Source organism: Elgaria multicarinata, chromosome 7 (genome assembly GCF_023053635.1).
Source record: "Elgaria multicarinata webbii isolate HBS135686 ecotype San Diego chromosome 7, rElgMul1.1.pri, whole genome shotgun sequence".
In the NCBI taxonomy this organism is placed as follows: domain Eukaryota; kingdom Metazoa; phylum Chordata; class Lepidosauria; order Squamata; family Anguidae; genus Elgaria; species Elgaria multicarinata.
In genome coordinates, this window is record NC_086177.1 from 5,246,088 (window position 1) to 5,272,334 (window position 26,247).

General features: G+C 40.8%; 1 protein-coding gene across 3 annotated transcripts in view; it reads right to left on the reverse strand.

Annotated features, from left to right (window-relative positions):
• Nucleotides 1-3,611: 3,611 nt before the first annotated feature.
• The window catches only part of FAM193A (family with sequence similarity 193 member A), a 66,720-nt gene continuing 44,084 nt past the window's right edge, over nt 3,612-26,247 (reverse strand). For all 3 annotated transcript variants that reach the window (XM_063130142.1, XM_063130139.1, XM_063130140.1), the window contains 6 exons: nt 22,056-22,335; nt 16,256-16,442; nt 14,471-14,701; nt 12,276-13,053; nt 5,901-5,982; nt 3,612-4,434 (listed from right to left, as the gene is read on the reverse strand). In XM_063130142.1, the coding sequence (XP_062986212.1) occupies nt 4,341-4,434; nt 5,901-5,982; nt 12,276-13,053; nt 14,471-14,701; nt 16,256-16,442; nt 22,056-22,335 (1,652 nt within the window). In that variant the 3' untranslated portion in view covers nt 3,612-4,340. The remainder of the gene's footprint in view (nt 4,435-5,900; nt 5,983-12,275; nt 13,054-14,470; nt 14,702-16,255; nt 16,443-22,055; nt 22,336-26,247) is intronic.

The window sequence follows — 26,247 nt, forward strand, 5'->3', positions numbered from 1 at the left end:
GGTTCCATTGTCGTACTGCTCTAACAGTCAGGAAATTTTTCCTGATGTCCAGCTGGAATCTGGCTTCCTGTCACTTGAGCCCATTATTCCGTGTCCTGCACTCTGGGAGGATCGAGAAGAGATCCTGGCCCTCCTCGGTGTGACAACCTTTGAAGTATTGGAAGAGTGCTATCATGTCTCCCCTCAATCTTTTCTTCTCCAGGCTAAACATGCCCAGTTCTTACAGTCTCTCTTCATTGGGCTTTGTTTCCAGACCCCTGATCATCCTGGTTGCCCTCCTCTGAACACGCTCCAGCTTGTCTGCGTCCTTCTTGAATTGTGGAGCCCAGAACTGGACGCAATACTCTACATGAGGCCTAACCAGGGCGGAATAGAGAGGAACCAGTACCTCACATGATTTGGAAGCTATACTTCTATTAATGCAGTCCAAAATAGCATTTGCCTTTCTTACAGCCATATCGCACTGTTGGTTCATATTCAGCTTGCAGTCTACAACAATTCCAAGATCCTTCTCGTTTGTAGTATTGCTGAGCCAAGTATCCCCCATCTTGTAATTGTGCATTTGGTTTCTATTTCCTAAATGTAGAACTTGGCATTTATCCTTATTAAATTTCATTCTGTTGTTTTCAGCCCAGCACTCCAGCCTATCAAGATCACTTTGAAGTTTGTTTCTGTCTTCTGCTATCCCACCCAATTTTGTGTCAACTGCAAATTTGATCAGCGTTCCCTGCACCTCCTCGTCCAAATCATTAATAAAAATGTGGAAGAGCACTGGGCCCAGGACTGAGCCCTGTGGTACCTACTCCATTCTGTGCTTCCCTTGGCTACAAACTCTGAAAGCACTAAGGTGGAGTAGGTAATTTACAAGGAAGTTAACAAGGTGACTATACTGTTGCTGACTATACATAGTGTCTAGCAAATCTGCACACTTGTGAAGACTGGGGGTGGGGGGAGGATAATTAAAAAATTACAAACCTGTTTCCATACCTCTGAAGCACCAACAAATGCATTTTTTAAAAGGTTGCTATTGATTTTTGGCCATTCCAAAGTGTCGTGTCGGTATCAGTGAAGGGGGCACTAGCAAGGCTGCAAGGAGCAGCACAGGCTTGCTGTCACTCTTCCCAGGCGGCTTTGTAGCTGTGCCGAGAAGATGCTGCTAAGCCACATCAGGTTCGGACATCATGTCAAACCACCCTGAGAACAAGCCTCCCTCAATAACCCACGGGCTCTCAGGGTGGCTTGTGCATGGTTCACAAGCCATGCTGAATTGTCTGCACAAGTAACCCACAAGGGCACAAACAAGCTCACAAACCACTGTGGTTTATCCTATCATGTGAAGCCAGCCAATGTGGATTGTACCTGGGACTGTTACCTGCTGACTGCACTCATGCACCTTACTATTGTCTATCATCCTTCCCAGTTATTCTCTTCAGCGAACTAATGAGACTAAAGATTGCATCCAGGGAGACGCCCATAACAGAGCTGGTGGAAGCCGACTCCACCAACCCTTCTCGCATGGCAGCTCCTTGCTAAAGCTTCCCTGAGCGTGGACTGGGTGGACTTAATTGGGTGCACTGTGGGGCTGGGAGTTGGCTGCTGCTGGAGTGCGGGGAGGGGTGGGGTTGTCAGCTTTCGCCAGATCTGCTACGTGTGCTTTTCTCTGGATCTAACCCCAAATGATGAATTTCTTTAGAAAGTTCAAGGTTGTGTGTTTTTAGTGTATCCCTGCCAATCCTTGAGGAGAAACAATGTCAAGCACTGCTTCCTTACCCTACGTTCCAGTTGTTTGCTGCACACTTTGGGTCTATATTACACTTTCCATTTTAACACAGCACATGTAGGTGTCATATTTTGATGCACAAGTTCCTTCTCCTTCGCTTACCTTGTTAGGAGCTTTTATTCCTTGCTGCCCCACTTGCATGAGTGGAGTTGATATTCCTGGTGGATGTTCCTGTTTGAAACCCTGGACAGGGGATCTGAAAAGATTGGTGCTACTATTAATTTGCCCTTTATTCTTTGTGTTCTCCCTGTTTGTTGTTTGTGCAAAGTGTCTCATCACCACCGTTCCTACTTGACTGCTCCTAATTTTCTAGAAGTGGGGGCAGAGTGGCATGGTCCTCTGTTTCATGTTTTGACATGAGCAGAGTTCCCTGGTCTTTTATACTCTTGGTGATGTACTGCAAATGGCTGCAAAGAATCACAGCCTCTCATACGACTGGGGGAAGGCTTGTGTCCCAGGTTCATTGACTCCAATGAGAATATTTTAATTTATGCCACCACTTTTGCAGGGGGAACATTACACTATTGTTGAGTGCAGGACCAACTTCTGAGTGAGCACAATATTCTGACTCGCTTCCATTCTTCCCCTGCCACACTCCAATTCAACCCAGTTTTCCCCATAGTACTGGTGAAGTCCTGCTAATGTAAGAGCTTTGCCAGAGACAGATTGCTCCCTGGACAAAGTTCTTACGTTGTTGCTCTACTAGCATAGTGTTGTGCTCCACTGCACACAAGGATTGGAGAACAATTATATCATACTAAATGGGCATGTCAGGGATAGGATCACAATGGTACATAGAATTTAAATTGAGATATTACATTAACTTCAACTTTTCCTTCTGAATTAATGTATTCTACCTGTTACACTCTGAACTCCTACCTAACAGCCTAAGCATATCAGATAATTGAGTGGCTCTTGTTCAGACAACACGATAGTCAATGGTAGGGTAATAATCAACTCGACAGTTGTTTATCTAGGGGTACTCCCCACACAACATGATAATTATCAACCGTGGTGTGGATTAGGATCAGCGTTGACTATTAGTCCACACTGAGTGGACTCACTCATCCCCCACCCTCTCTCCCCCCTCAATCCTTCTGCTAACATCCCATCAGCCATTGCTGCCAAAAATCTATCCTGCCAGCTGGAGTAGAGCAGCAGCCACCGCTTTGACCGCTCTTGCCTTGCAACTCTGTGGCTGACAAAATAACCAATGGTGGCCAATGAAATAACCAACAGTGATCTCCACACAACACAATAACCAGTGGTGGTTCAAATAGCCAACTCTGCACAGCGTTAGTTATTTGTGTTGGTTATTTTGGCCAAATAACCAACCATTTGTTTTTTAAAAAAACCTCCATATAACACGATAACCTGTGGTAGGTTAAATAACAGATCACTGACTATTTAAACCACCACAGGTTATCATGTTGTCTGAACCCAGACACCCCTGTTAAAGAGGTGTGTGAGTTGCACACTCTATTCTATTGTGGGTTTTTATCTCATTCTTCAAAGGAAGTTTTCTTAAGGCACTTTTACAAACACATAAAAACAAAATATACAAATCATCCATATATTGGCTCCATTCAGAAGACACCTTAAACCACAGGTTTTACCGTGTTGGTAAAGCCAGAAAGCCGGGCCGTGTTCAAGCCATGGTTTAAGGTGTCTTCTGAACACGGCCCGGCTTTCTGGCTTTACCAACACGGTTAAACCTGTGGTTTAAGGTGTCTTCTAAATGAGGCCATGGTCTCTCTCATCTACAATGCATTCGAAACACTGGCTTTCCATCACCTTCCACTATCGCAGCAAAAAACACAGAACAGAAAACTTTTGTGATTACTAATGTATTCCATCTTTCAACAAGAAAGGCATGATTTTAATATTACTTAACAATATGTTAAAAATTAGCCAGATAGTCTTCAGTGTTAATATAGCTATACAATTTTACTGATTAGATATACAAGTACTCTTGTTTGGTAAACTTTCTTCTGCAAGTATTTTTTTTTTACACAACCTGGCTATAAATCAGGGATCAAAACACAAATAGCTTAACTTGTACATTCTTAACAGTAGATTGTGAAAAACAAAAGTAGATGCTTGTCCCGGAAGATGAATTTTTCCACGACACTTTGTTCAGAAATGTCTATAATAGCAGAGAAGTGCAGAGTTTGATGGATCCATTACTCTATATAAAGGACAAGTCACAGCGAAATGGCAAACACCATGGCAGCTGAGGCAAATTAGGAGCTTTGTTTCAATGCAGGTGCTTAAAACCTTTGAGGCCAAGGTTTCCTCCCAAGACTGGAAACATGCTACTGTTTCAATTCCAACAACTGCAGGCTACAATCAGGAAAGTTCCATTCACAGACTTCAATCACAAAAACTAATAAATGTAGGGAGAAAGTAGCAATGTTTCAGTCTTCTAGAATAATCAGGGGGAAGGCTAAATTATCAGTGAAGATCCACACAGCACTGCCAATGAAGTTGTTTCAAGGCCACAGCAGTTTTCAGCAAAGGGGAAAGTGAAGTTAGTAATTCATACTCCATATTGTGCCCTCTACTGGGCAGCAAAGGTGGTTTTCTTCAAGCTAAAATTGGACCAATTGATGGAAAGTCGTTGCCTTGTTTGCCTGGCAGAATCCAAGCAGAATCTGTAGGAAATAAAAAGGAAATCAATCACTTATCAAGGAAGGATATTATCATCACAATTTCTTTTGATCAGTTACCAATGGCTAGCTTTCTAATTACTAGCTATTTAAAATATAACTTGTTAATGCTTGGTTAGAGTTAATTTTAACTAAAAAAGAAGAGATAATGTAGACACATAGAATCATAGAATCATAGAACAGCAGAGTTGGAAGGGGCCTACAAGGCCATCGAGGCCAACCCCCTGCTCAATGCAGGAATCCACCCTAAAGCATCCCTGACAGAGGGTTGTCCAGCTGCCTCTTGAAGGCCTCTAGGGTGGGAGAGCCCACAACCTCCCTAGGTAACTGGTTCCATTGTCGTACTGCGACAACGGAATCACTCTAACAGATGATCAAAAAGATCTGATATAATTACTAACTTGTTTGAATATTTTTCAAAGATAAAGGTTCTTTACAAGAATTCACCAGCCATTATCCTTTTTCATTCACCTGCTAGCAAGCAACCATCGCATGCATAACCACAATGCTGACATACAGGACTGGGCTGCACGATAAAAGTAAGCAACCATACTTGCCCTCAGAAAATGTATGAGACAATATGTTTGGTTACCTGGAAATAAGTCCTAGTGGGACTTAATCCCTGGTGAACATGCATAAGATTGGAGCCTTCAAAATATTTTACGAAAACGTATTTAAAAACGTATACCTATGACAGTTTCCACATAATACTTCTTTAACCATTTCCTTTTAAGAAAAAACAACAACCCCGACAGTCTAATGGACTCAAGCCATAATAGAGAAAGGCAACTGATAGCCCAGAAGTCCAGTTTACACCCAAGGTCCCATTTGATTCTCAGTAACTCCCATATTCCAAGGATCCTCCCCCATTATAAATCTGGATTTTTCCCATCCTCCCCACCCAAAGGGCAGCTCTTGTTCAATGGGAATTAACAAAAATGCTTACTGCTCCATTTTTAAAGATAAAGCGATGAAATGGCACCACGAGAACTCTTAAGTAGGGCTTTAGCCATGCCAAATTTGAAGCGTGTCTGTTCATCCATTGATGTTTAGGTTTTTTTAAAAAAAAGTTCAAGGTTTTAAAATTATTATTTTAAAAAACCACTGGAGCCATATCCTTCAAACTCAGGTTGTCAAACCTCCTCTTTGGGGTCTTGCACTTTGAGCAGTTTCAGCCCTAGGCATTGAGGGGATCTTCAGTTTATAGCTAAGAAGTGCTTGGTGAGCAGGGCACCTTTCCTGGTGCAGATCTGCTGGGCAGTCGGGCACCTGGAGCTCAGCAGAGGCGAGGCATCCACAGATCAAAATGTGGGAAAGGAAAGGCCAGTCAAAGCATCCCACAGGGCAAAACAGAACAGACCAGAGGCCTTTTCCTCAGAGTTCCACATCATGGGTAATGAAGGGTCATCCTTAGAGAATAACAACAAGGCAGGCATTTTTTATATGTTTACCTTTTAAAATATTCCACTTCCCGCTCCGTTGCATCCATTTCCACACTGTCTAGGTCAACGTCTTTGGGCAAAAATACATCGTCTGCAAAATCAAATAGTATGAAGTTTAATTTCAGATCGTACTTTTCTTTATAAAACAAATGAAAATATATACATTGAAGCAACATTGGAGATTAAACATACATTTTCTACTAGATGAAATTATGCATTTAAATACTTCACTTTAAGAACTTTAATTTGGTCTTTAAACTTAATGTTCATAAGTTTTAAGTTGTGGGATTTTGCAATATGAAACCTTTCATATCTGAGTTGTAACCTACAAACAATCACTATCACATGATGGGCTCAAGGGCGGTGATTTGCAGGTACCAAGAGACAATGCAGGTGTTTCTACATACGCAGAAGAACTTCAGAAGCCAACAGAAAGAAATTTTCCCATTAAAAACAGTATCTTTTCATTAAAGGAGACAACTCCCTTCCTGTTCTGGGGAAGCCGACGCATGCACAAAACCCTCCTGCAGGAACAGAATGTTCTGAACAATTAAATCAACCATGGTATCCTTCCACATTGGCTAGCTGAGTTAGGTTTGGGGAGCATCATGTTACAGTGGCTCTGATCTTACCTGTCTAGTCAACCACATTAGGTGGTGCTTGGGGATTTCTGCTCTGGCCTTTGGTCTGTGGAGTCCTGCAGTGCTGCATTCTGTCCTCCATCCTATTTAACATCTACATAAAAGTACTGGGGGACATCATACATAGGTTTGGGCTGCTGCGTTACCAACATGCAGATGACACATAGCTCTACCTTTGTTTCCACCTACTAAACCCAGGGAGCCTGTGGTATTCCTGACTAGGTGACTGGCGGCAATTCTGGAATGGATGAGAGTGAACAAGCAGAAACTTAATCCAGACAAGATGAAAGTACCTCAGCTACAGAAACCTTCAGATGTAGATAGAAGGATTCAACTAGCATTGAATGGGGTTGCACTCCATCTGAAGGGCCATGTGCATTGCTTGGAGACCCTTTTGGACTCAGCTGGTACAGAATGTGCCCGCTTGCATCTTTGTTGGGACTAGATGGTCGGATCATATTGTACTAATTCTGTATTAGTTGCCACTGCATTTCAGGGCCCAATTCAAAGTGTTAGTGTTAATCTATAATGCCCCAACTACTTGATCCAGGTGATTTGAAAGGCCCCCTACACTCGTAGGAGCCTACCCACACTTTAAGAACATCTCTGGAGGCCATACTCACTAGCTTGCCACTAAGATCAGTAAGGCTGACAGGTATTACAGAGTGGGCCTTCTCAATGGTGCCTCCACCCTACAGAATTCCGTCCTGAGACATACATGGTCGGCTGATTAACTGATTTTAAGAGGGTTTTAAATACATACTGGTTTTCTCTAGCTTTTAAATAGAAAGGTTTTATAGTATTTGCTGCTATTAGGTATTTGAAATTGAATTATATTTTTAACTGGCTTATTTAAAAATTATTTACATTTTAAGGTGCTTTTATAATTTGATATGGAATTCTACTGTTTTTATATTGTAAGTCACCTTGGGAAGATCATGGTCTTGAAAGGCTGCTAAGAAATATATCAAATATGTAAATAAATAAATATGTGAGGAGCTACCACCACTGTCCTCTTGGAGTATTTGTGGACCTCCCAACTTGTAAATCTAAATAAGGAAACAAAGCCAAACTAATCAACAAGTTACAACAAGAATTTTAAGCACATAGAATTCCCACAAAGTATAATACATGTTGTATGAAAAAAAAATTATATTTTATTTCTACCCTGCCCTTCAACAGGCTGCCAGGGTAGCTTGATTGAGAAATAAACCTGGTATTAAGAGTTGTGAAGACCCAGGAAAAAATGGATACTTGGGGGGGGGGATGTTCCTGCCTACCCCTAAGCTCCCCCCCCATATTCTAACTGAAAAATGGAAGCCTAAATTATATGCTAAATTACATATAATGTATTTTATGCCCTTAAAGAAATAATCTAAGTTGAGAACTGACTGTAAGAAAAGCATGTTTCAAACTCCTAAATATCCCCTCCTTATTTGCAAAAGTTCTAGAAATTTTATATCTCTACATATGCTTGAAGAGAAAGTTAAGATGTTTTTGCTTCACAAATCATTGCAATCCAGTGTTTGCATGAATGGAAGATGTCCCACTAAGTTCAACAGACTGAGACCCACGTGAGCATAAAGAGAACTGTAGGTTTAGCTAACACTACTGTTCAGTTGATACAATGTATGGGCATGCTCCAGCCAAAACTAAGCACTAAGGCTGCAATCCTATACCCACTTACCTGGAAGTAAGCTCCACTGAACTCAATGAGACTTACTTCTGACTACACATGTATAATATTGAACAGTTAGCCACACTGACTTCAACAGGAAATTGAATGCACTTAACTCTTCAACTGGGATAAGTGGATTTTTTAAGTGCTTTAACTTTGGCCTTACTGAATAGTTTATGATTTTCATACTAATTATTATTATTATTTATTTATATAGCACCATCGATGTACATGGTGCTGTACAGATAACACAGTAAATAGCAAGACCCTGCCGCATAGGCTTACAATCTAATAAAGTTGTAGTAAACAATAAGGAGGGAAGGAGAATGCAAACAGGCACAGGGAAGTGTAAACAGGCACCAGGAAGGGTGAAGCTAACAGTATAGAGTCAGAACAAACTCAAAGTTTAAAAGCTATAGGGAAAAGAAAAGTTTTTAGCTGTGTTTTAAAAGCTGTGATTGAGTTGGTAGTTCTCAGGTGTTCTGGAAGAGCATTCCAGGCATGAGGGGCAGCAGAGGAAAATGGGCGAAGCCGAGCAAGGGAAGTAGAGACCCTTGGGCAGGCAAGAAGCATGGCATCAGAGGAGCGAAGAGCACGAGCGGGGCAATAGTGTGAGATGAGAGAGGAGAGATAGGCAGGAGCTAGACCGTGAAAAGCTTTGAACATGCAGCATGTGATACAAGAAAATTGAAAATGTACATTTACGGCAAACTCTTATTCTCGAGGAAGGCAAGAGGGCAGTCATTATTTTTTGGGATACCCTCTCCTACTAGCTAGGAGGCAGAGCTGACTTGCTGATTGACTCCTCCTTGGGAAGAGACCTCAATTTCCCCAGACCAGGTGGGGAAAGTTGCAGGTTCCCAAGAAAAAAAGTGTTAACAATAGAACTAATATAGTAAACAAGTACATGCCAACTGGATTGTGTACTAGTAAAAGAAACCATAACGCTTCTTAAAGAAGGAGGCAGAAGACCCAGGAGACTTACGCTCCCTACATATTGTTATTGTCCAGAAGGAAGAGCTGATCCCAAGAACGCCTTCCTCAAAATCAAGGATTTACAGTAAATATTAAAATTCTCATTTTCTCTTAGGAAGGGCAGGAGGATGATGATTATCCTTTAAGATATATCACAGCAGTATGTAGCAGCATTAAAAAGCGTGGGAAAATGTTTGGATCATGAGTCCTTGCTGTCACAGAACATTTTGCAGAATCCATTGTCTGAATCCTGCATCAGCAAATGCAAACATGTCCACCTTGTAATGCTTTGTGAATGCACTTACCCCATTTCTTCGATTCTAAGACACACTTTTTTCCCGATATAAACATCTCTAAAAACGGGGTGCGTCTTAGAATTGCGGTTGTGTCTTACGGTTGTTGTTTTTTCTGTTGGTGGTACTGAAATTAGTGTGCGTCTTACAATCGATGGCGTCTTACAATCAAAGAAATACAGTACTAATGTCCATGCTGCTCCTCAAGAAATGACGGGAGGCGGACAGAATGCAACAGGAACAGTTGCACTCTGCAGGGAATGCACTATGACACTTTGAGGCGGAACTTTGTTCAGAAAATTATAAACTAATACAATATCGTTCTTTACCCGCAGAAATAATGTGTTCTTGGACATCATCTATCCTAACAGGAGATTGAAGGACACAAATAAAGACTCAGTCCTTCAGTTCTAGATACGTAAAACAAGGGGCCCAACTGACATCCGGTTCACACCAGAATTGTTCCTGTGTGTGAATGGAATTAGGGCAGAGGGGAAGAGAGTATCTCATGAATGGTGAAAACTCCAGCTGACCATTGGCATAAAGACAGGATCTGGCATCAATACCATGTTATCACTGTGAACAGTACAAAGTCCTTGATTAGATAAGAGTGCTTCTAGTTTGGAAACCTTTCTAGCTAAGTTATAGAAACTATAAATGTCATCTTAGAGCTAAGCATCTTTATTGGAATTGTAGTCATAGGCTCAAAAGGTGACTGCATGTTTTCAGCAATCAGTTTAGATTTCAGTTGAGGAAACAATCTATTGTGGAAAGATTAATCAAAGCAGTTCCCTTCAGGAAATGCCAAATATGCAGATGTGCTGCCATTCATTCTCTTTTAAAACCCACAATACTGTTGAGGGTAGCAGCCCAGCTTTTTAGGTTGTTACAAACTGGCCATTTGTAGACCATTCTGAAAGAATTCCAAAATCACAAGAATGTTGTCTTTGTCTGAGTACAACAGATCAGGTATGTTTTCTCTAATTAGTAGAGAGTCTTCAAGAAACCAACAGGGTCAACAAAACCAAATCTAATTAGCCAGATTTACTCAACCACTTCCACTCAGCCTACATTATTTAATTGAATATATTGAGATTTGGATGCTGTACTGGCTCTTGAGTCAATAGATCCTAGTGACTCAGAAGAATTCAGTGGAGGCGAACTGACAAGGCCAAAATCACAGGCAACTTTGGTCTCCTTGGCCAGTGAGGGGGATATTAGAATGTTTGATGGGTCTCAGAATATGCCCAGGGGACTATCTCACTAGCTTTGCTGTGAAAAGAGAACAAGAAAATGTGAAGAGCTGTGTCTTCCAGCCGCCACTGCTCACTTCACAGCCAAGCCGAAGCAAAAAGGCAGACATGAAGCTACTGCCTGCAATTCGTCCTCTGGTTGTACCAGGAGCAGAGGGCAACAACGTTGCCACTTGCATCACTCCTGCACAGCAGGACAGAAGGGAAAAAGGACAGTTGCTGGAGGGTTGGGAGAGAAGGACTGTCACCCCCTTCCATGCTTGGTATTCAGTGGGCCTACTGAAGAGCCTACTCACAAAATCCTGTGGAGGGCTTAATCCTACTCAGGATGTGTTGGAGCAGGAAGGAGAAGAGCCAAAGTAAAAACAAGGGGAAAGGAAAGGAAAAATCATGATTTAAATTTGAAACCATCTGGCTTTTATGGGGCCTTGCTGAGACTCTGCTATCCAGCTTCTAGGCAGAACAGGGCAGGGCAAGTTGAAAATCCCTCTCAGAGAAGAGTCAATCAGAAACCTGGCTCTGCCTCCTAGCTAGTGGGAGGGGATATGACTGCCCTGCCTCAAAGAATTTAAATTCGTTTATTATTTCTGTCAGCTGCAATCCTGCTCCATGTACGCAAATGGAACCAGGTGTGGAACGGCCTCTCATTGGTCGGTGTAGTCCCCTCCCACACCAATGCTCACTGCACTGCTATCGTGCCAAGTGTACGGCGTCACAGCAAGCCCATTCCTCTAACCGGAGGCCCCTCCTTGCCTCACCTTTAGGCACACAACTACAGGCTCCCTTCCCAGGCCATCCAGCACACAGACCAAAGATGTGCCAGGGATGCTCTAAGGCTAGGTGCTGTGTGGCATGTCATATGAGGCGGCATAGAAAGACAGCTGTATGACCAACACAAAGGCACTAGGGCAGGGGGGGAAAGGCCACACACACGCTTGGCTTTAGCTTGGGATGACAAAGGACCTGATAACACAGGGAACGTAAATGCAGGGTGAAGCATGTGGAAAAAAGTATAGAGAAATTAGACAGCTTTTTATAGCAACAAAGCTGGGGATTGTTTTAGATTGTTCCCACCTACCAAGGAACCTGTGTGCTTCATCTAAGGATGGAGGCAGTTCTGAGTAAAAGTTGGATTTCATATTTTCAACCATTTGTTTGTTTCCTCACCCCAGCAGCCCCTCACCCTCACCCTCACCCTGGTAAAGCCTAATTTGAATGTCTGCAAGCTTCTCCCACATTTCATCTCAAGACTGTCATCATGCAGACGTCACAACTTCAACACTGTCAGACTTCCCTCCCACCCTCCTGTCCCTCCTCCCATCCTAGAACCTGCTTTTTGTAACGTCTTACCTGATGAAGAAAGGAATCTGTAGATTTCAAAACCCTGCACATTTTTTATGACCTTTGAATTGGCCTAATATAAGTATTGCTCTAATATGGTTTTTGGGATATATTTTTTTACAGCCAATACAGCTACCTTTGCTTTTGGGGAAGCAGCAGAGCTGTTCAAAGCAAATCAATCTAATGGTTGAATACAGGCTTACCAACTGAGAAGTTGCCTTTATCACTTTTCTTTTTCTTATTTTTCTTGCTCTTGCCTTTTGGCTGAGGACAATCTTGTAATAGCAGCTTGTTATGCAACTGTTCACTTGGAAAAAAGGAACCTCTCAGAAAAGGTGATTTTGTTACAGGGTTCAGTTGCTTTGTTTTAATAGTGCTTAGTTTTTTCTCCTCTGATTTGGGGACAGTACATGACTGAAGTTCTGCCACTTGAGACTTGGACTGAATTTTGTTTTTTATTTTAGGCTGCACATCAGTCTTTTTGGAAGGCTTTTTCAATTGTTGAGCAAACAGCTTACTTATTTGTGTTATCTGCGGTTTGTTTTTATCTTCTGTGTGGTGGTGCATTATATTAAGGAGCAAAGAAAGGGGCTCATGTGATTTCATTGTCATCTCTGGCTTGAAGAGCAGCTTTGCGTCTTTACTATTTATTGGATTAGACACCTCACAGAAATTTTCAGAAGCAGGCCCCTGTTCAACATAGTTTACATGTTTTGCTGCTGAATCAGAGTAAGTTTCAATTTTTTCCAGTAGTTCATTCTGAATGCTTTCCGGGGTGTTTGGGAGAGACTTCGTCATTGCTTGACAATTCTGAGTATGCACCTTCACTTTCTGAGTGCTCATTCTCTCTTTTTTCTTTTTCTTTACAGCTTGTAGCTCTTGCAGTTGTTGTGCCTCCTCATCTTCTGGATGTTGCTGTTCAAGCAGCTGGTGATGCTCCTGTTCTCTAGCGCCTGTTTCAATGTGGGCCTTTTCTTTTAACTGTGAAAAAGACAATTTGTTTTTAAAAAACGACAATGGGGATTCCAAAATTAATTTGATATAGCTCTAAAAAAATTTTTTTGATATAGTTCATTCCTTTATTTATTTATCTTATTAATTATTTTATTAAAACATTTGTATCCCACCCTATATCATTGGGATCTCATGGTGGCATGCAGAAAATAACGATTCAACCAGTATAAAACATTAAATAATGTACACTGCTAAAAATGTATTAAACTATTAACAAGCTAAAACCATTAGAAAAATTAAAAGCAATGAAAAACAATAAAACTATGTGCAACTTTTAAGCAAATGTAGCCCTCAAAGGCTTTGAGAAAAAGCCATGTTTTAACTTAGTGCCTTCGCATAATGCATAACATATTTATATTTTGTCACAACATGAAATAGATTTATCATGTACATTCTCACACTCTGACCTTGTTTGCACAATCATTGCTACCCACTGTGGCTTGTTTAAGCGATGGTGGACTGCCTGCAGTGTCAACTGGCCGTTTTTGAATATTCAAGCCGCAGCTTGCGTCATTTGAACCTGGGCAGCGGGGGATGTGTGAGGGTTAAACGAGTAAGTGAGCAGCCGGGAAAAGCCACGGAACAGCTAGACTTTCCCGGAGCTGCGGAAAAACCCTGCCACAAGTGGATCCGATTATCCCGGGCCAAGGGAGGGTTTAGCCCAGCCTGACCCTGGGATCCCCTGTGCGTCATCTGCACGCACAGCAGGGAGCCCGGGCCTCGCACCGGGCTAAACCCTCGTCTAGGAAGGCCCTCAGTCTCATTCAAGTTTGGCATTCTGTCCAAATGCAACCCCCATCTCTCAGGGAATCTTGAAAACAAGTTTGTATATAAACTGAGGAGGGTTTATTTGCAAGTAAAAAAACTTTTGTGGTTTCATACATACATTTGCATATAACAGTTAGTTCATCCCTCACTTTTGTATTCATTAATTTTAGACACCAGTATCAAGCCATTTTCATTCATGCATTAAACAATTTATCCTACCTTTCCTCAAAAAGAGACCAATTCAGCTTACAATCAATAAAATATAAAAACAATATCATACACATAAAAAGCTAGAAAATACATTACAGAAATGAGAACAACAGATTAAAACAACTATGAAAATGCTCATTGAAACATTTTCCAGAAGTGTTTAAAATATAAAACCCCAAAACCTTCCTGAAAAGGAAGGTTCACTGTTTGGCAAAAAAAAAAATATTAATGAGAAGACAAATTAATTACTTCCTTTGGAGTAAACTCTTTTACATTCCTTAATAAGGGAACGCAGCCTACCAAAAATAGTGTATCATCTTGTGGATGTAATAATGCCTTTAATAACTCAATGCCTACTTTCATTCCTTTCACTGTATGGCTCCCTCTAATACAGATTTAGGCTTACCTTCTTTTGCTTATGCCTTGCTCTTTTGGCTGTCCGAGTGCTGCTTACAGGCTTAGTCTCAGGGCTGTTTATAAACTGTAGCAAATCTTCCACTTTTCGATGATCAACTATATTTTCCTTATCTGTGGTCAGATCTGGTTTCTGGGGTTGTCCTTCTTTCCTCTTTGTTAATCGCAAGCGAAGTTTTTCTCTCATTTCAGCATAATTTCTACTAGTTGGTGCCGCTGGTGGCTAATAAAGAATTTTAAAATCAGAGTAAACAGAGCTTCAAAATTTAGAAATAGTCCAAAGGAGGTGTAATATCAGAAGTTTAAACAACCTAGTGTAATAATTAGAAGCACAATAACAAAGCATTTCTGATCAGATATGAAGCTCCAACTTAATTAACTGCTAAAATTATACTGCGTGAACTTTAAAACAAAACAACACTCTATAGCTAGAAATGAGAGAAGTTCAAGAATAACTATTTTATATGTAAAATTTGGTCCGTTTATGGCAAAAGGTACAATTATTCAGTTAAATTGTGAGAGAAAGGAGGCAACATATAAAAATAATTTTAAAAATATCGGAATATTTTAAAGAATTGGTGTGCTTTCATTAATTTTTAGAAAGAAACAATACTGTCGTGTGTGTGTGTGTATGTATGAGTGTATGTATATATAATTTTCAGAACTTTTAAAATTTGTTTATGATTCCTTTGGTTTAAAATAACAAATGTTATTCCATTTTGTTCTCTTAAATTCACAATAAAAGGAAAGAAAGATGAATTAAAAAACAACCAGAAATAATATTAGAACCTGGGGACCTCCCGTAATGCTAAATAGTGGAAGATTCAGGACAGACAAAAGGATGAACCTCTTTCACAGAGCACATAGTTTAAAATTTGCTACTGATGGCCACCAACTTGGATGGCTTTTTAAAAAGTTTAGACAAATTCATGGAGGACAAGGCTATCAGTGGGTACTAGTCATGATGGCTATATATTGCCTCCAGTATCAAAACCAGTCTGCCTCTGTTTGCCAGCTGCTGGGGAACCCAAGCGGAGGAGGCTGCTGCACTCACGTCCTGCTTGTGGGCCTTCCCAAAGGCATCTGGTTGGCTACTGTGCATACAGAACGCTGGACTAGAGAGGTCTTTGGCCTGATCCAGCATAGCTTTTCTTATGTTCTTACTGTTCCAAGGCTCTGCCATTTGTTCCTTTAAAGCTGGGAGATTTTGAAACAGGCTGACTGGAACAGACACCCCGTCCTCCTCTCTGTGCAGTGGGGTGTTCCCCAGGCAATCAGGACAGGGAAAAGCAGAGGGGAACTGCCATGCATGCATTTTTTTATTTAAGCATTTGTATCCTGCCCTACATCACTGGGTCTCAGGGCAGCTGAATGTGACAGTTACTTTTACATGCAAGCTTTGCTAAAAAGCACAGCAGCACTAATTTGTTCAGAGATGTTTTTTCCTCCCTTCCAAAAGCACCCCCCGCCCCTATATTTCTTAATCATAGAACTATTAAGCCAAGGAGTGGGAAAGGACCAACAAGCCATATCAAGCCCTCCAATGCCGATGAGAGTCACACAGACCCCAGGCTTTGGAAGTGGTCAGAAGCCGTGAGTCTTTCTCTATCTAGCTTTGACGTTTTCCAATGTCCAACATGAAGTGTGGATTGCCTAACTAAGCTGGCAGCTCTAGCTAATTCAGTATGTTTTGCAAATACAATCAAAACTAAAATATACAAGTAGCAGTAACATATTTTAAAAAAACAAATCTGTGTTAGACAAACAGATTACTTACGCCTCCGTGACCAAAGAATTCACAGTAGCAACAGTCACAGTATTTTCCTTCTCTCTGGTTGGTGGATGTTGAGGTACTTGAGCTATGCTCTGAACAGCTGTCTTCATCTTCGCTGTCCTCACCATCGTACTGTTGATGGTCATACATATTGCTGTTCTCACAATGATGGCCTTCACAGTTCGGGTCGCTACATTACAGAAGAAAACCTCTCTTAAAACCCATTCTAGACATCAACAACAACAAAATTAGTTGAGGACAACACTCCATACATCTGATGTGGGCTCTACTCTACAAATGCTTATGCCATAATAAATCTTTTAGGTGCCACATGGGTCTCTGTTGTTTTTGTTTAAACTGACTTACACAGCTACCCCTCTGGAACAAAAGACCAGTAATTAAAACCAACACTTAGGCAGTGTAATTTGATGTGGTAAGGAAATAAAGTAAAACTTAAAACAATTTCTTGGGGGGTTGTAAAATTACCTGAATAATAGATGAAACACATCTGACTCCACCTATCCCGTTAGAGCCTATTGTAAAGGGGAAAGAGAAAAAGAGGACGGGGGACACTGTCCTTGGGAACAGAACCAGGATCTAGCTATGGGAATGCCAACAGAAATTCAGGGAAGGAAAAAAGGAAAGAACCTGACACCACTACAAGACAAGTAAGATACACCTCTACTTCGCAGGAAAGCGGCAAGGGTTATACTTTGCCTGCTTCACTTGTTCTTAATATTCAGTGAGCACATGGTTTGCCTGCCCCTACCACTAAACAGAATACCCAATGCCTTTATCTACTTCCAGTGGAAAAAGTGCAGTATGTTTGCCCCCCAGCTGCCTGAGCAGTCATCTCTTGCAGCACGATCTGACACACATTGACCCATTTCGCATGTCATGGTGGCAAATCATGGGTTTCCTACATTTGCAACCTAGAGCAGTGGTTCCCAATTGGTGGTCCATGGACCCCAGGAGGTCCGCATAACCCACCCAGGGGGTCCGTGGCACCATTCCAATATTCACCATTCATTTCTGGAGTCCACTGATGAGAAATTCCTACCAGAAGTAAAATGTAACATCACTGAGCACCTGCGTGATTTAGCGGCTAGCTTCAGAGATTAATTCCCCGCACCTAATCCTGAAAACTCATGGATAAGGAATCCTTTTGAATGTGGTGATGTTGTACAGCTAACAACTCTATCTGCGGAAGAGCAAGATGCACTTGTTGACGTGACTTGTGATGGTTCATTGAAATCATTTTTCAAAGAATAGAGACTGGACCAATTCTGGATGAAGGTTTTTCCTGATTATAAGAAGTTAGGTGAAAAAGCTTTGAAACATCTAGTTCCCTTTTGTTCCACATATCTTTGTGAACAAACATTTTCAACATTTTGTTATATGAAGAACCAGCATAGAAATCGGCTTGATGTTGATCCAGATTTGAGATTAAAAGTAGGAAATATTGAACCGGATGTGGAAGGGATTGTTCGGGACAAAAAGAGGCATGGTTTCTCCCATCACATTTAGTTTTAGTAGCTGCTAGACATGTCATAATTTGCTCAATTGTAAACTAGACGTTAGTAAAATTAAATTCGCCTTTATATTCCTAACTAAATCACTGTCACTTTTGCGTGGTAATATCACAAATATCACAAATTTTATGGTCTGTTTTTTAGTATCCCTAAAATCCTTTGCTTATTAGGGGCTACCCATTATTTTCTCCAAAAAATTGCTTCGCACTGGTAACTACCATAGAGATAACAAATTTTTCAAAACCATCTACTTTTGTTTTTCCATTTGAAAAACAAGGGGTCTGCAGTACTTAGCTAATTGGGAGCCACTGACCTAGAGCATTTCTACACCAGGGGACACGTTGCAACTTTATTGTGCCTTTCTGCTTCTGATTTCCTCACATGATCACAACATGCTCCCTTTACAAGCGCTTTCCCTCCCCCTCCCTTTCCCCCCCTTTATCCACGAGTTCTTTATGTTTCCTTTATACAGCCACAAGAAGGTGCAGCGGGGTCTGTCTCATCTTATTGCAGGATTTCCTCTTTTCAAACTGAGATGGAAAACGAGTCCTTTTGTTACTAGTTTATTTCCGTTTCAAATTAAGTCGTGGAAATCCTTGGAAGGTAAGAAAGAGGTGCTGAAAGTTGATGTCGTTATGGAAAGGACCCGCAAACCACTGTGAGTGGCTGATCACGAGCGTACAATCAATTGTTCATGTAGAGACACTCCTATTAACGTGGCACTCATGAGTTTGGTAGTATGGTACGGAGTTTTAAATGGACAATATGGCTGAGCACGGTTACCTCACATTTAAAAATTGCAACCCAGGTCATGCCAGGTCCAGGAGTAAATTCCTTGCATGGTGTGGTTTTGGCAAGTTCCTGCCTTATTGGGAGAAACAGGTCATATAATAAGCAGGGTGGGTCACGAAGGAGGTAGCATTGCCTATCTTTCCCTTGTTTGCACTCAACAGTGGTAACCTTTCTACAATGACACCGTAACGCTTTGTGACTGATTAGTTTAGGAAAAGGATGATTAAAGGGGGGGAGGGGCCCCTGATATCGGTTAACAAATTATAAACCAATGGAAGGGAGGGGTCTGGATATGACATTAGGTGGTCCAGTCTTGAAGAATGACTACTACATGCAAGGAGCTCTGTCTTCTTTGAATGAGTCATATGTAATCAAACTGTTTGATCTGCTGTTTTTGTGTTTATTGCTTTTAATCACTTTGCTGCATGCTTTCCTAGGAGGTTGCAAGGCAAGTGAGCATGCTAGATGAACACAAAAAGAGAGAATAGTCTCAGGATGACTGACACATTTCAGCCTCTTGCTTTTTATTAGGGCTTCTTCAAGGAGCTGTTATCTAGTGGATTTTGAAAATGGAGAAGCGTTGGAGTGGATCTTGAAATTAAATGCTCAGTCTCCATGGGGGCTAAATGTGCTCTATGAACCATTTATGGTAATATTGAAATTTTGTTATTGTTTACAGGTATGCACAGGCTGTGCTCACAATATGCTTTTCTACTTGGTTTCTTTTTTTTAGTTGTGTTATCTCATTCATGTTTTATATATGTATTGCTACAAGCCCTTGAAGAAGGCCTAATAAAAAGCAAGAAGCCGAAACGCGTTGGGCTTTTCTTCGATAAATTTGTTTATAGCCTCCTGAGACTATTCTCTCTTTTTGTGTTCTAGAAGTTAAAGGGCAGCACAGAAATATTCTACTTAAAAAAATAATGAAAAATCTGGGAGAACAGCAAATGGTATATCAGGCAAGAAAACATAAGCCTGACATCTCCCAGTTGGAAAAAATGCCCAGAGTAATGATTATGTGTAAAGCTGCAGGCTTGCACAAGACTCCACAGGATATTCAGAGAATGTACCTAAATTCATATATACCTTGCTGAAAAGCATCACCAGACAGTCTATTCAAAGGAGGCACAGATTTCTAAGAAAACCTATACGTGGAAGATGTGACAGCGTCATCTGTTGCCTTTGCTATTTATTTGCAAAATCTATACTGCTTTTAAGTTAACCTTACACAGTGGTCCAACATATGTACTGTAGTAAACCCAAGCTTTCTGTCTATCCCAATGCAAACTAAAGTAACTGAAATAATAAAATAAATAAGGAAAACAAAAAAAGAGCAGAAGAAAGGTTGGTGGTGATGAATAGGGAAAGCAGAGAAGATAGTATGGAAAATCCATCCAAACAGGTGAAATTCTGAATTTTAAATAAAGATTCTATCCAGTTGGAGTCATAGGTATCCAAAGCCTGACATTTGTGATGTTATTGTTTCCTTACTATCAAGATCTAACATGGTTTCCTACTTATAATTCAATTTTGGGAACATAATTTGATTTCCAGTGCTTGAAAACAGTTCCTCCAGCTTGAAAGGATGCAATCCTATATTCACTTATCTGGGAATATTTCCCACTGAGAGCTCAAGTTAAAGGAAGCCAGATTCCAGCTGGATATCAGGAAAAACTTCCTGACTGTTAGAACAGTACGACAATGGAATCAGTTACCTAGGGAGGTTGTGGGCTCTCCCACACTAGAGGCATTCAAGAGGCAGCTGGACAACCATCTGTCAGGGATGCTTTAGGGTGGATTCCTGCATTGAGCAGGGGGTTGGGCTCGATGGCCTTGTAGGCCCCTTCCAACTCTGCTATTCTATGATTCTATGAATGTTACATGACATATTTCTGCACATAATTGCTCTGTAAGGCAGTCTTTTGTATTCGGTACTTTGCCTGCTCTGATCACTCCCAGATACTAGGGCTATACCTCAAGGGTAGATGATGATGATGATGATGATGATGATGATGATAATAATAATAATAATAATAATAATAATAATAATAATAATAATAATAATAATTTACCCGCCTCTCCCTCTGGATTGATGAAGGAAAACGTGGATCAAAATTAATTTACATGGGTTACAATCTCTTGCCAGGACTGGGCTATATTTCTGTTACGCCAATACTTTTATTAGTTCACCTTGTAGGTTATACATGACTTTTAGTGATGCTGGAATGAGTTTGATTATTATTTTGTATATTTATGTTTTGTATTATTAGGCACCTTTTGCCTTTCTAATGCAGAAAGGCAGGATATAAATATTTCAAATAAATAAATAAATAAATAAATAAAGAGTAAATTGGCGTGCAGTTCCCTGCATCTGCAACTTCTATCATAATTAGAAATTCCACAGTTTTTAAAAAAGGACAACTGTAGTTTTATTTCTATGGGAAATAATCAAGACAGATTACAAATGATAGAAGTAATAATCTAGCAATGTGGTTTTAAGATTATGATCGTATCTATACAGCTTAACTTAACTATAGAGACATGTATATCACACCGCAGCCCATAAATTGGATCAATTGGCTGTCATTGTTTAAGAAAATATTTAAGCTTAAGGGAATAGTAATAATTCAAAGCCCTAAACGGTTTGGGGCCAGGTTATTTGAAGGAACGCCTCCTCCCATATGTACCTGCCCAGACCTTAAGATCATCTACAGGGGCCCTTTTCCGTGAGCCCCTGCCAAAGGAAGTGAGGCAGGTGGCTATTAAGAGGAGGGCCTTCTCCGCTGTGGCACTCCGGCTGTGGAATGAGCTCCCCAGAGAGGTCCGCCTGGCGCCTACACTGTACTCTTTTCGTCGCCAGCTGAAGACCTTTTTATTCTCTCAGTATTTTAACAATTTTAACTTAAATTTAAATTTTACTGTTCCAACTCTGTATTTTAATCTTATATCAATTTTGCTGCGTGGCTTTATCCTGGTTGTGCTTTTGATACTGTATTTTGTATTTGTGTTTTTAACCTGTTGTTAGTTTTATTATGGTTTTAATTTTTGTGAACCACCCAGAGAGCTTCGGCTATTGGGCGGTATAAAAATGCAATAAATAAATAAATAAAAATGCAAGGCAGCATTTCAGGTCTCAATATAAGCCACCAATTGTGGAGGTGATCTTGAAATGTCTTGCTTAGAATGAAAAACAGCAAAAAGGCAATGCTCCAAATGAGATTATCTGCTGTGTAAAGGTTGCATAGGTGTATCCTAATTGATCAACAGTCTGAGTCATATCTCTGGTAAAAATGATTATTATTCTTGGATTCAAATACAAAAAGAGAAGTCAAAGTCCAGTCTCAGAAATATACCTCTCGGATGCTGCAAGTGCTGAAAATAATTAATTCAGTAATTAATCATATATTGTGGGTGTGTTGCAATCTCTTATATTTTTATAGCGGCTTTTAAATCAGATGTGAAGACAAACAAAATCTCACCTGCAAACACTTGATGGAGCACTAATTAAGCTCTCTTTGGCTGAAGGAGATACAACTGCTGTGGGACAAACACCTGAATGGGGATCCACAAAGCAAGGAACAGTTGTGTTAACTCTAGAGAATGATGGAGCATTAGGACTTGAGAGATGGGCAGTAGAAGCTGGAGAAAGCACCACAGGAGAAATGGAAGGAAGTGGTGCTAAACTAGTGGGATTGTTTTGTGGTGAAGCTGACGACAAACATCTGTGATCCTCAGAACTGATTTTGTGGAACACATCACCTAAATATGAGAAAGAAAAGTTACTCAGTTTTCTCAAATTAGAGTTAACAGATATCTTCATTTCAGTGGCAGCCATTTTAAGTAATCTGGTTGCCTTCACTTTTAAAAACAGCTATTCTAATTAATATCTGCAATTAGAAATGTTTGGTTGAGTGAATTGGGACTTTAACTTTAACATGCCTTTTGGCACTCCATTTGTTTATTCCATAGTATTTCTGAACATTTAAGCTGAAGCAAAAGCAAGGAACCTTTGCTAGGAACCTTCTCCTCTTCATTGCCTGAAACCCTCCCTGTTTGGGTCCACCATTGTCTGAGCCTGTGGAGGCACCCTGCACATGAACTCTCCTTCTAATGGGAACTTTGGATTGCTAAGAACTTGCCAGGAAAAGTACTGTGATGCTTTTCATAGACTTTGAACTCTTGTTTGCTGCGTTTTGTGTTTCTTCCTTGTCGTCAGCTCAGAGTGCTGGCAGGCTGGGTTTGATCCTGACTCTTAGATTTTTCCCTGTCTAGACTCCTGCAGCGTGGAGTTACCAAGGTGAACGTGGTGGCCTGGAACTCTCTGCACGTGTAGATTTTCTCTTGGACTTAATAGGCCTTGACCATGTAGAGCAGAGATCCCAACTGAAGTTCTAGGTGGAATGAAGTGTCTCTGGGTGTGGATGTGTTTGGGCCTTTGCTAGAACTTTGCCTTTGATTGCCTGGGAAGGATAAGCCTAGGAATCATTCCAGTTCCTTAGGCTGTTTGTGCAAATTCATGTCTTTGATTGCTTGGGAAAGTTGACCCCAGGAATCATTCAGGTTACTGACTATTATCCTCCATTTCCTGGGAAGGATGACCCAGAAATCCTGAGCCCCTTTCCTGTGTTTTGAGCCACAGAGATTTCAGTGGGGAAAACCTGTTATGTGGATCATGGTTCTAGTTTTTAGCTTGTGACTGTTCTGGAATTACATCAGTTATATGATTTCTGAAGAGTGTAATCATTAAACTTTGGCTATGGGATTTCCTGCAATGAAGAAAGTCTTGCTGATTTGGTTGTCCTGTGTCAGTTCGCCAGTGTGTGTGTGCTGGAAGGATCAGGAGTCACGACAGTGACTGTTCCCAAGCTCTGAAAACCTCTTCCAAGGAGAGCATCTTTACTGTCCTTCCACATTTTTATTCAGGCAGGCTTCTGGTTGTTAAGCTGTCTTGTTTTCTAAACTAGGTTTTAAGCAGTGGTGCTGCTTATTTTATTTTTTTACTTCTCCTGCACTGCTGTGTGTTTAACTGATCTGGTCATTTCTTAATGGTGTTACACTTTAACAGTATTTTATTGTTAGCTACCATGAGCACTATTTTTAGTGGAAATGAGGGGTATAAATTAGTGAATCAATTAAGGGAGCAATCCTATGGCCACTAGACACTTTCTAAGGGGCTATCGGATTCTTTGGTTTCTGGGAACCGAGGTCAGAACCAGGGTTCCAAACTTGGAGCCCAGAAACCACTCCCTATCTCCTTATAGCCAGCATGGTTCTCACCGTGCCAGCTATGTCTCTGCACTTGGAAGTGGAGCATGGAGAGGGTGAAATGGGGACAGTCCCATGTGTGGGAAAGGAAGGAGACTGCAGAAGCTGCTTTATTATTGGGTCTCGAGGCCCCTTTCCTTCCCCTCCCTGAAGCTGTGCCTAGACATGCAAAATCGCTGATCTGGGCAAAAAGTAAGGGCAGCTGGAGCATGGAATAATGGGCTCAAGTTAAAGGAAGCCAGATTCCGGCTGGACATCAGGAAAAACTTCCTGACTGTTAGAGCAGTGCGACAATGGAATCAGTTACCTAGGGAGGTTGTGGGCTCTCCCACACTAGAAGCCTTCAAGAGGCAGCTGGACAACCATCTGTCAGGGATGCTTTAGGGTGGATTCCTGCATTGAGCAGGGGGTTGGACTCGATGGCCTTGTAGGCCCCTTCCAACTCTGCTATTCTATGATTCTATGGAGGAAAGAATCCCCTCTGTGTTCCAGCCAGCCTGCATAGAATAGCCGGCAGCCTTCAATTTTGGAGGCTGGCAAGTATCCGGATAGGACTGCACATGAAATAAATAATAAAGTAACCTATAGAGGGGCTGGATGAGGAGAAAAGGCTTGCCAATTTTTCAAGAGAAATGGGGGAAAACAAGGGAAGTGTTGGTGGTAGCGTATGAAGAGAGAGCTGGTAAAGGAGGGGCATGGTGGAGAAAACTCATTAGAGTGGATAGTTTCAATTTTAACATTGAAGAGAGGCAAAATCGAAAGTAAAGGATGAGGAGATGGAGGCAGTAAGGCATGGTTTAATAGAGCATCAAAGGTAGAGAAAGGGCCCTGGAGTTTCACCAAGCTGGCATAGATCAGGATAACAGAGTAGTGTTGCTTATTCAGGCAGAATGCACAGAAAAAGTTTTAAACTTTAAAGTTCACAACTTGAACCTTACCTGAGTACCTAAGAGACTACCTTTCCCATACATGTGCCATCCTGTACACTACAACAGCAGCGGCCCTGCTCCAAGTGCCTCTGCTAACTGAGTTTTTGAAAATATCTACTAGGAATAGGGTCTTTCCAGTGGTGGTGCCATCAGCGTCAGACACTACAGAATTAAATTTAAAGTACCAGACAAAATACTATCATTTTCAACAACGTTTGGATTAAAATAAAATCGTTTTGCTTTGGCCATTTTTATTTTGGCTGGCTGTTGTGGATTTTATCTTTTTTATTAATTCTTTTGGTTGCCTGTCTTTGATAAAAAAAAAAATCCCTTGTGATAGATCTGCTTTAAATGCTGTATTTTTGGTTTGTTGTTGTTTTACAAGATAAGGTGGGATTTAATAAAAAATGAATTTATAATAGAATATCTTTTGTTGAGAAGTTAAATGGCACAAGAGCAAAAACATAGGCTTGGAATGAAGGGAGGAAGCCATGGCTGGGGATTATGGGGCTGACCAGCGTTTGAAGATACAAATGACTTAAAGGAGCAGACAGAAACGTTAATAGAGAAGGAGAAGGAAAAGGGCAAACGGTTTCTTAATCAATAGACTGTAGGTTACTGAAGGCGCAAGAGACAGTGTCAGACAGGATCAGTTCTTGGATGCTGCTGGGATATATTTGCTTCCTGCTTCAGCAGTGTTCCAAGACAACTGTGTTGGTGGCACAATTTTTCCTGTCTCTTTTTCATAAATGGCCTTATATAAAAAAGAAGTGATTCCTTCAGAACCAAACACGGAGAGAAGAAAATTCAAATTCTCCATTATGGCACCAGTGCCCTGTGTTTCATGAAACCCACCCCCTCGCTTTTAAATTAACCCTGGTTAAGACCATGGGCTCATCTACACCAAGCAGGATATTCCACTATGAAAGTGGTATATAAAAGGCAGGAGCCACACGACTGCTTTATAGTGGTATTGAAGTGCACTGACTACTATTGGGGCCCTTTGACACATACAATATACCACTTCCATACCGCTATATCATGCTTGGTGTGGCTCCTGCCTTTTATATACTGTTTTCATAGTGGAATATCCAGCTTGGTATAGATGAGCCCTATATTTACTTCGTAACTACTACAACAATATTCCTTAGCTAAATTTTTAAAAATAATTTGGATGGGTATATTAATAGTTCACTGCATATTGTTGTCACTGTACTCCAGTAGAAAAAGATAGAGAACTTATACGTCAAGCCCTTATTTATGAATCACTGAATGCCTTTCATTTGATTCTTGCAAAACTTACTGATTCCCCATAACAAATAAAATAAATTCAATACTGCTCATTTCATTCCAAGTAAGTTTCCAATACTTAATGGTTTCAACATTTACTGCTATTAATGTTCTCCTATTTTAATTATTTTAGCCTACTGAATCGTTTTAATTTGACGGTTTTGTTAGCTCTCCCAGAAAACATTTA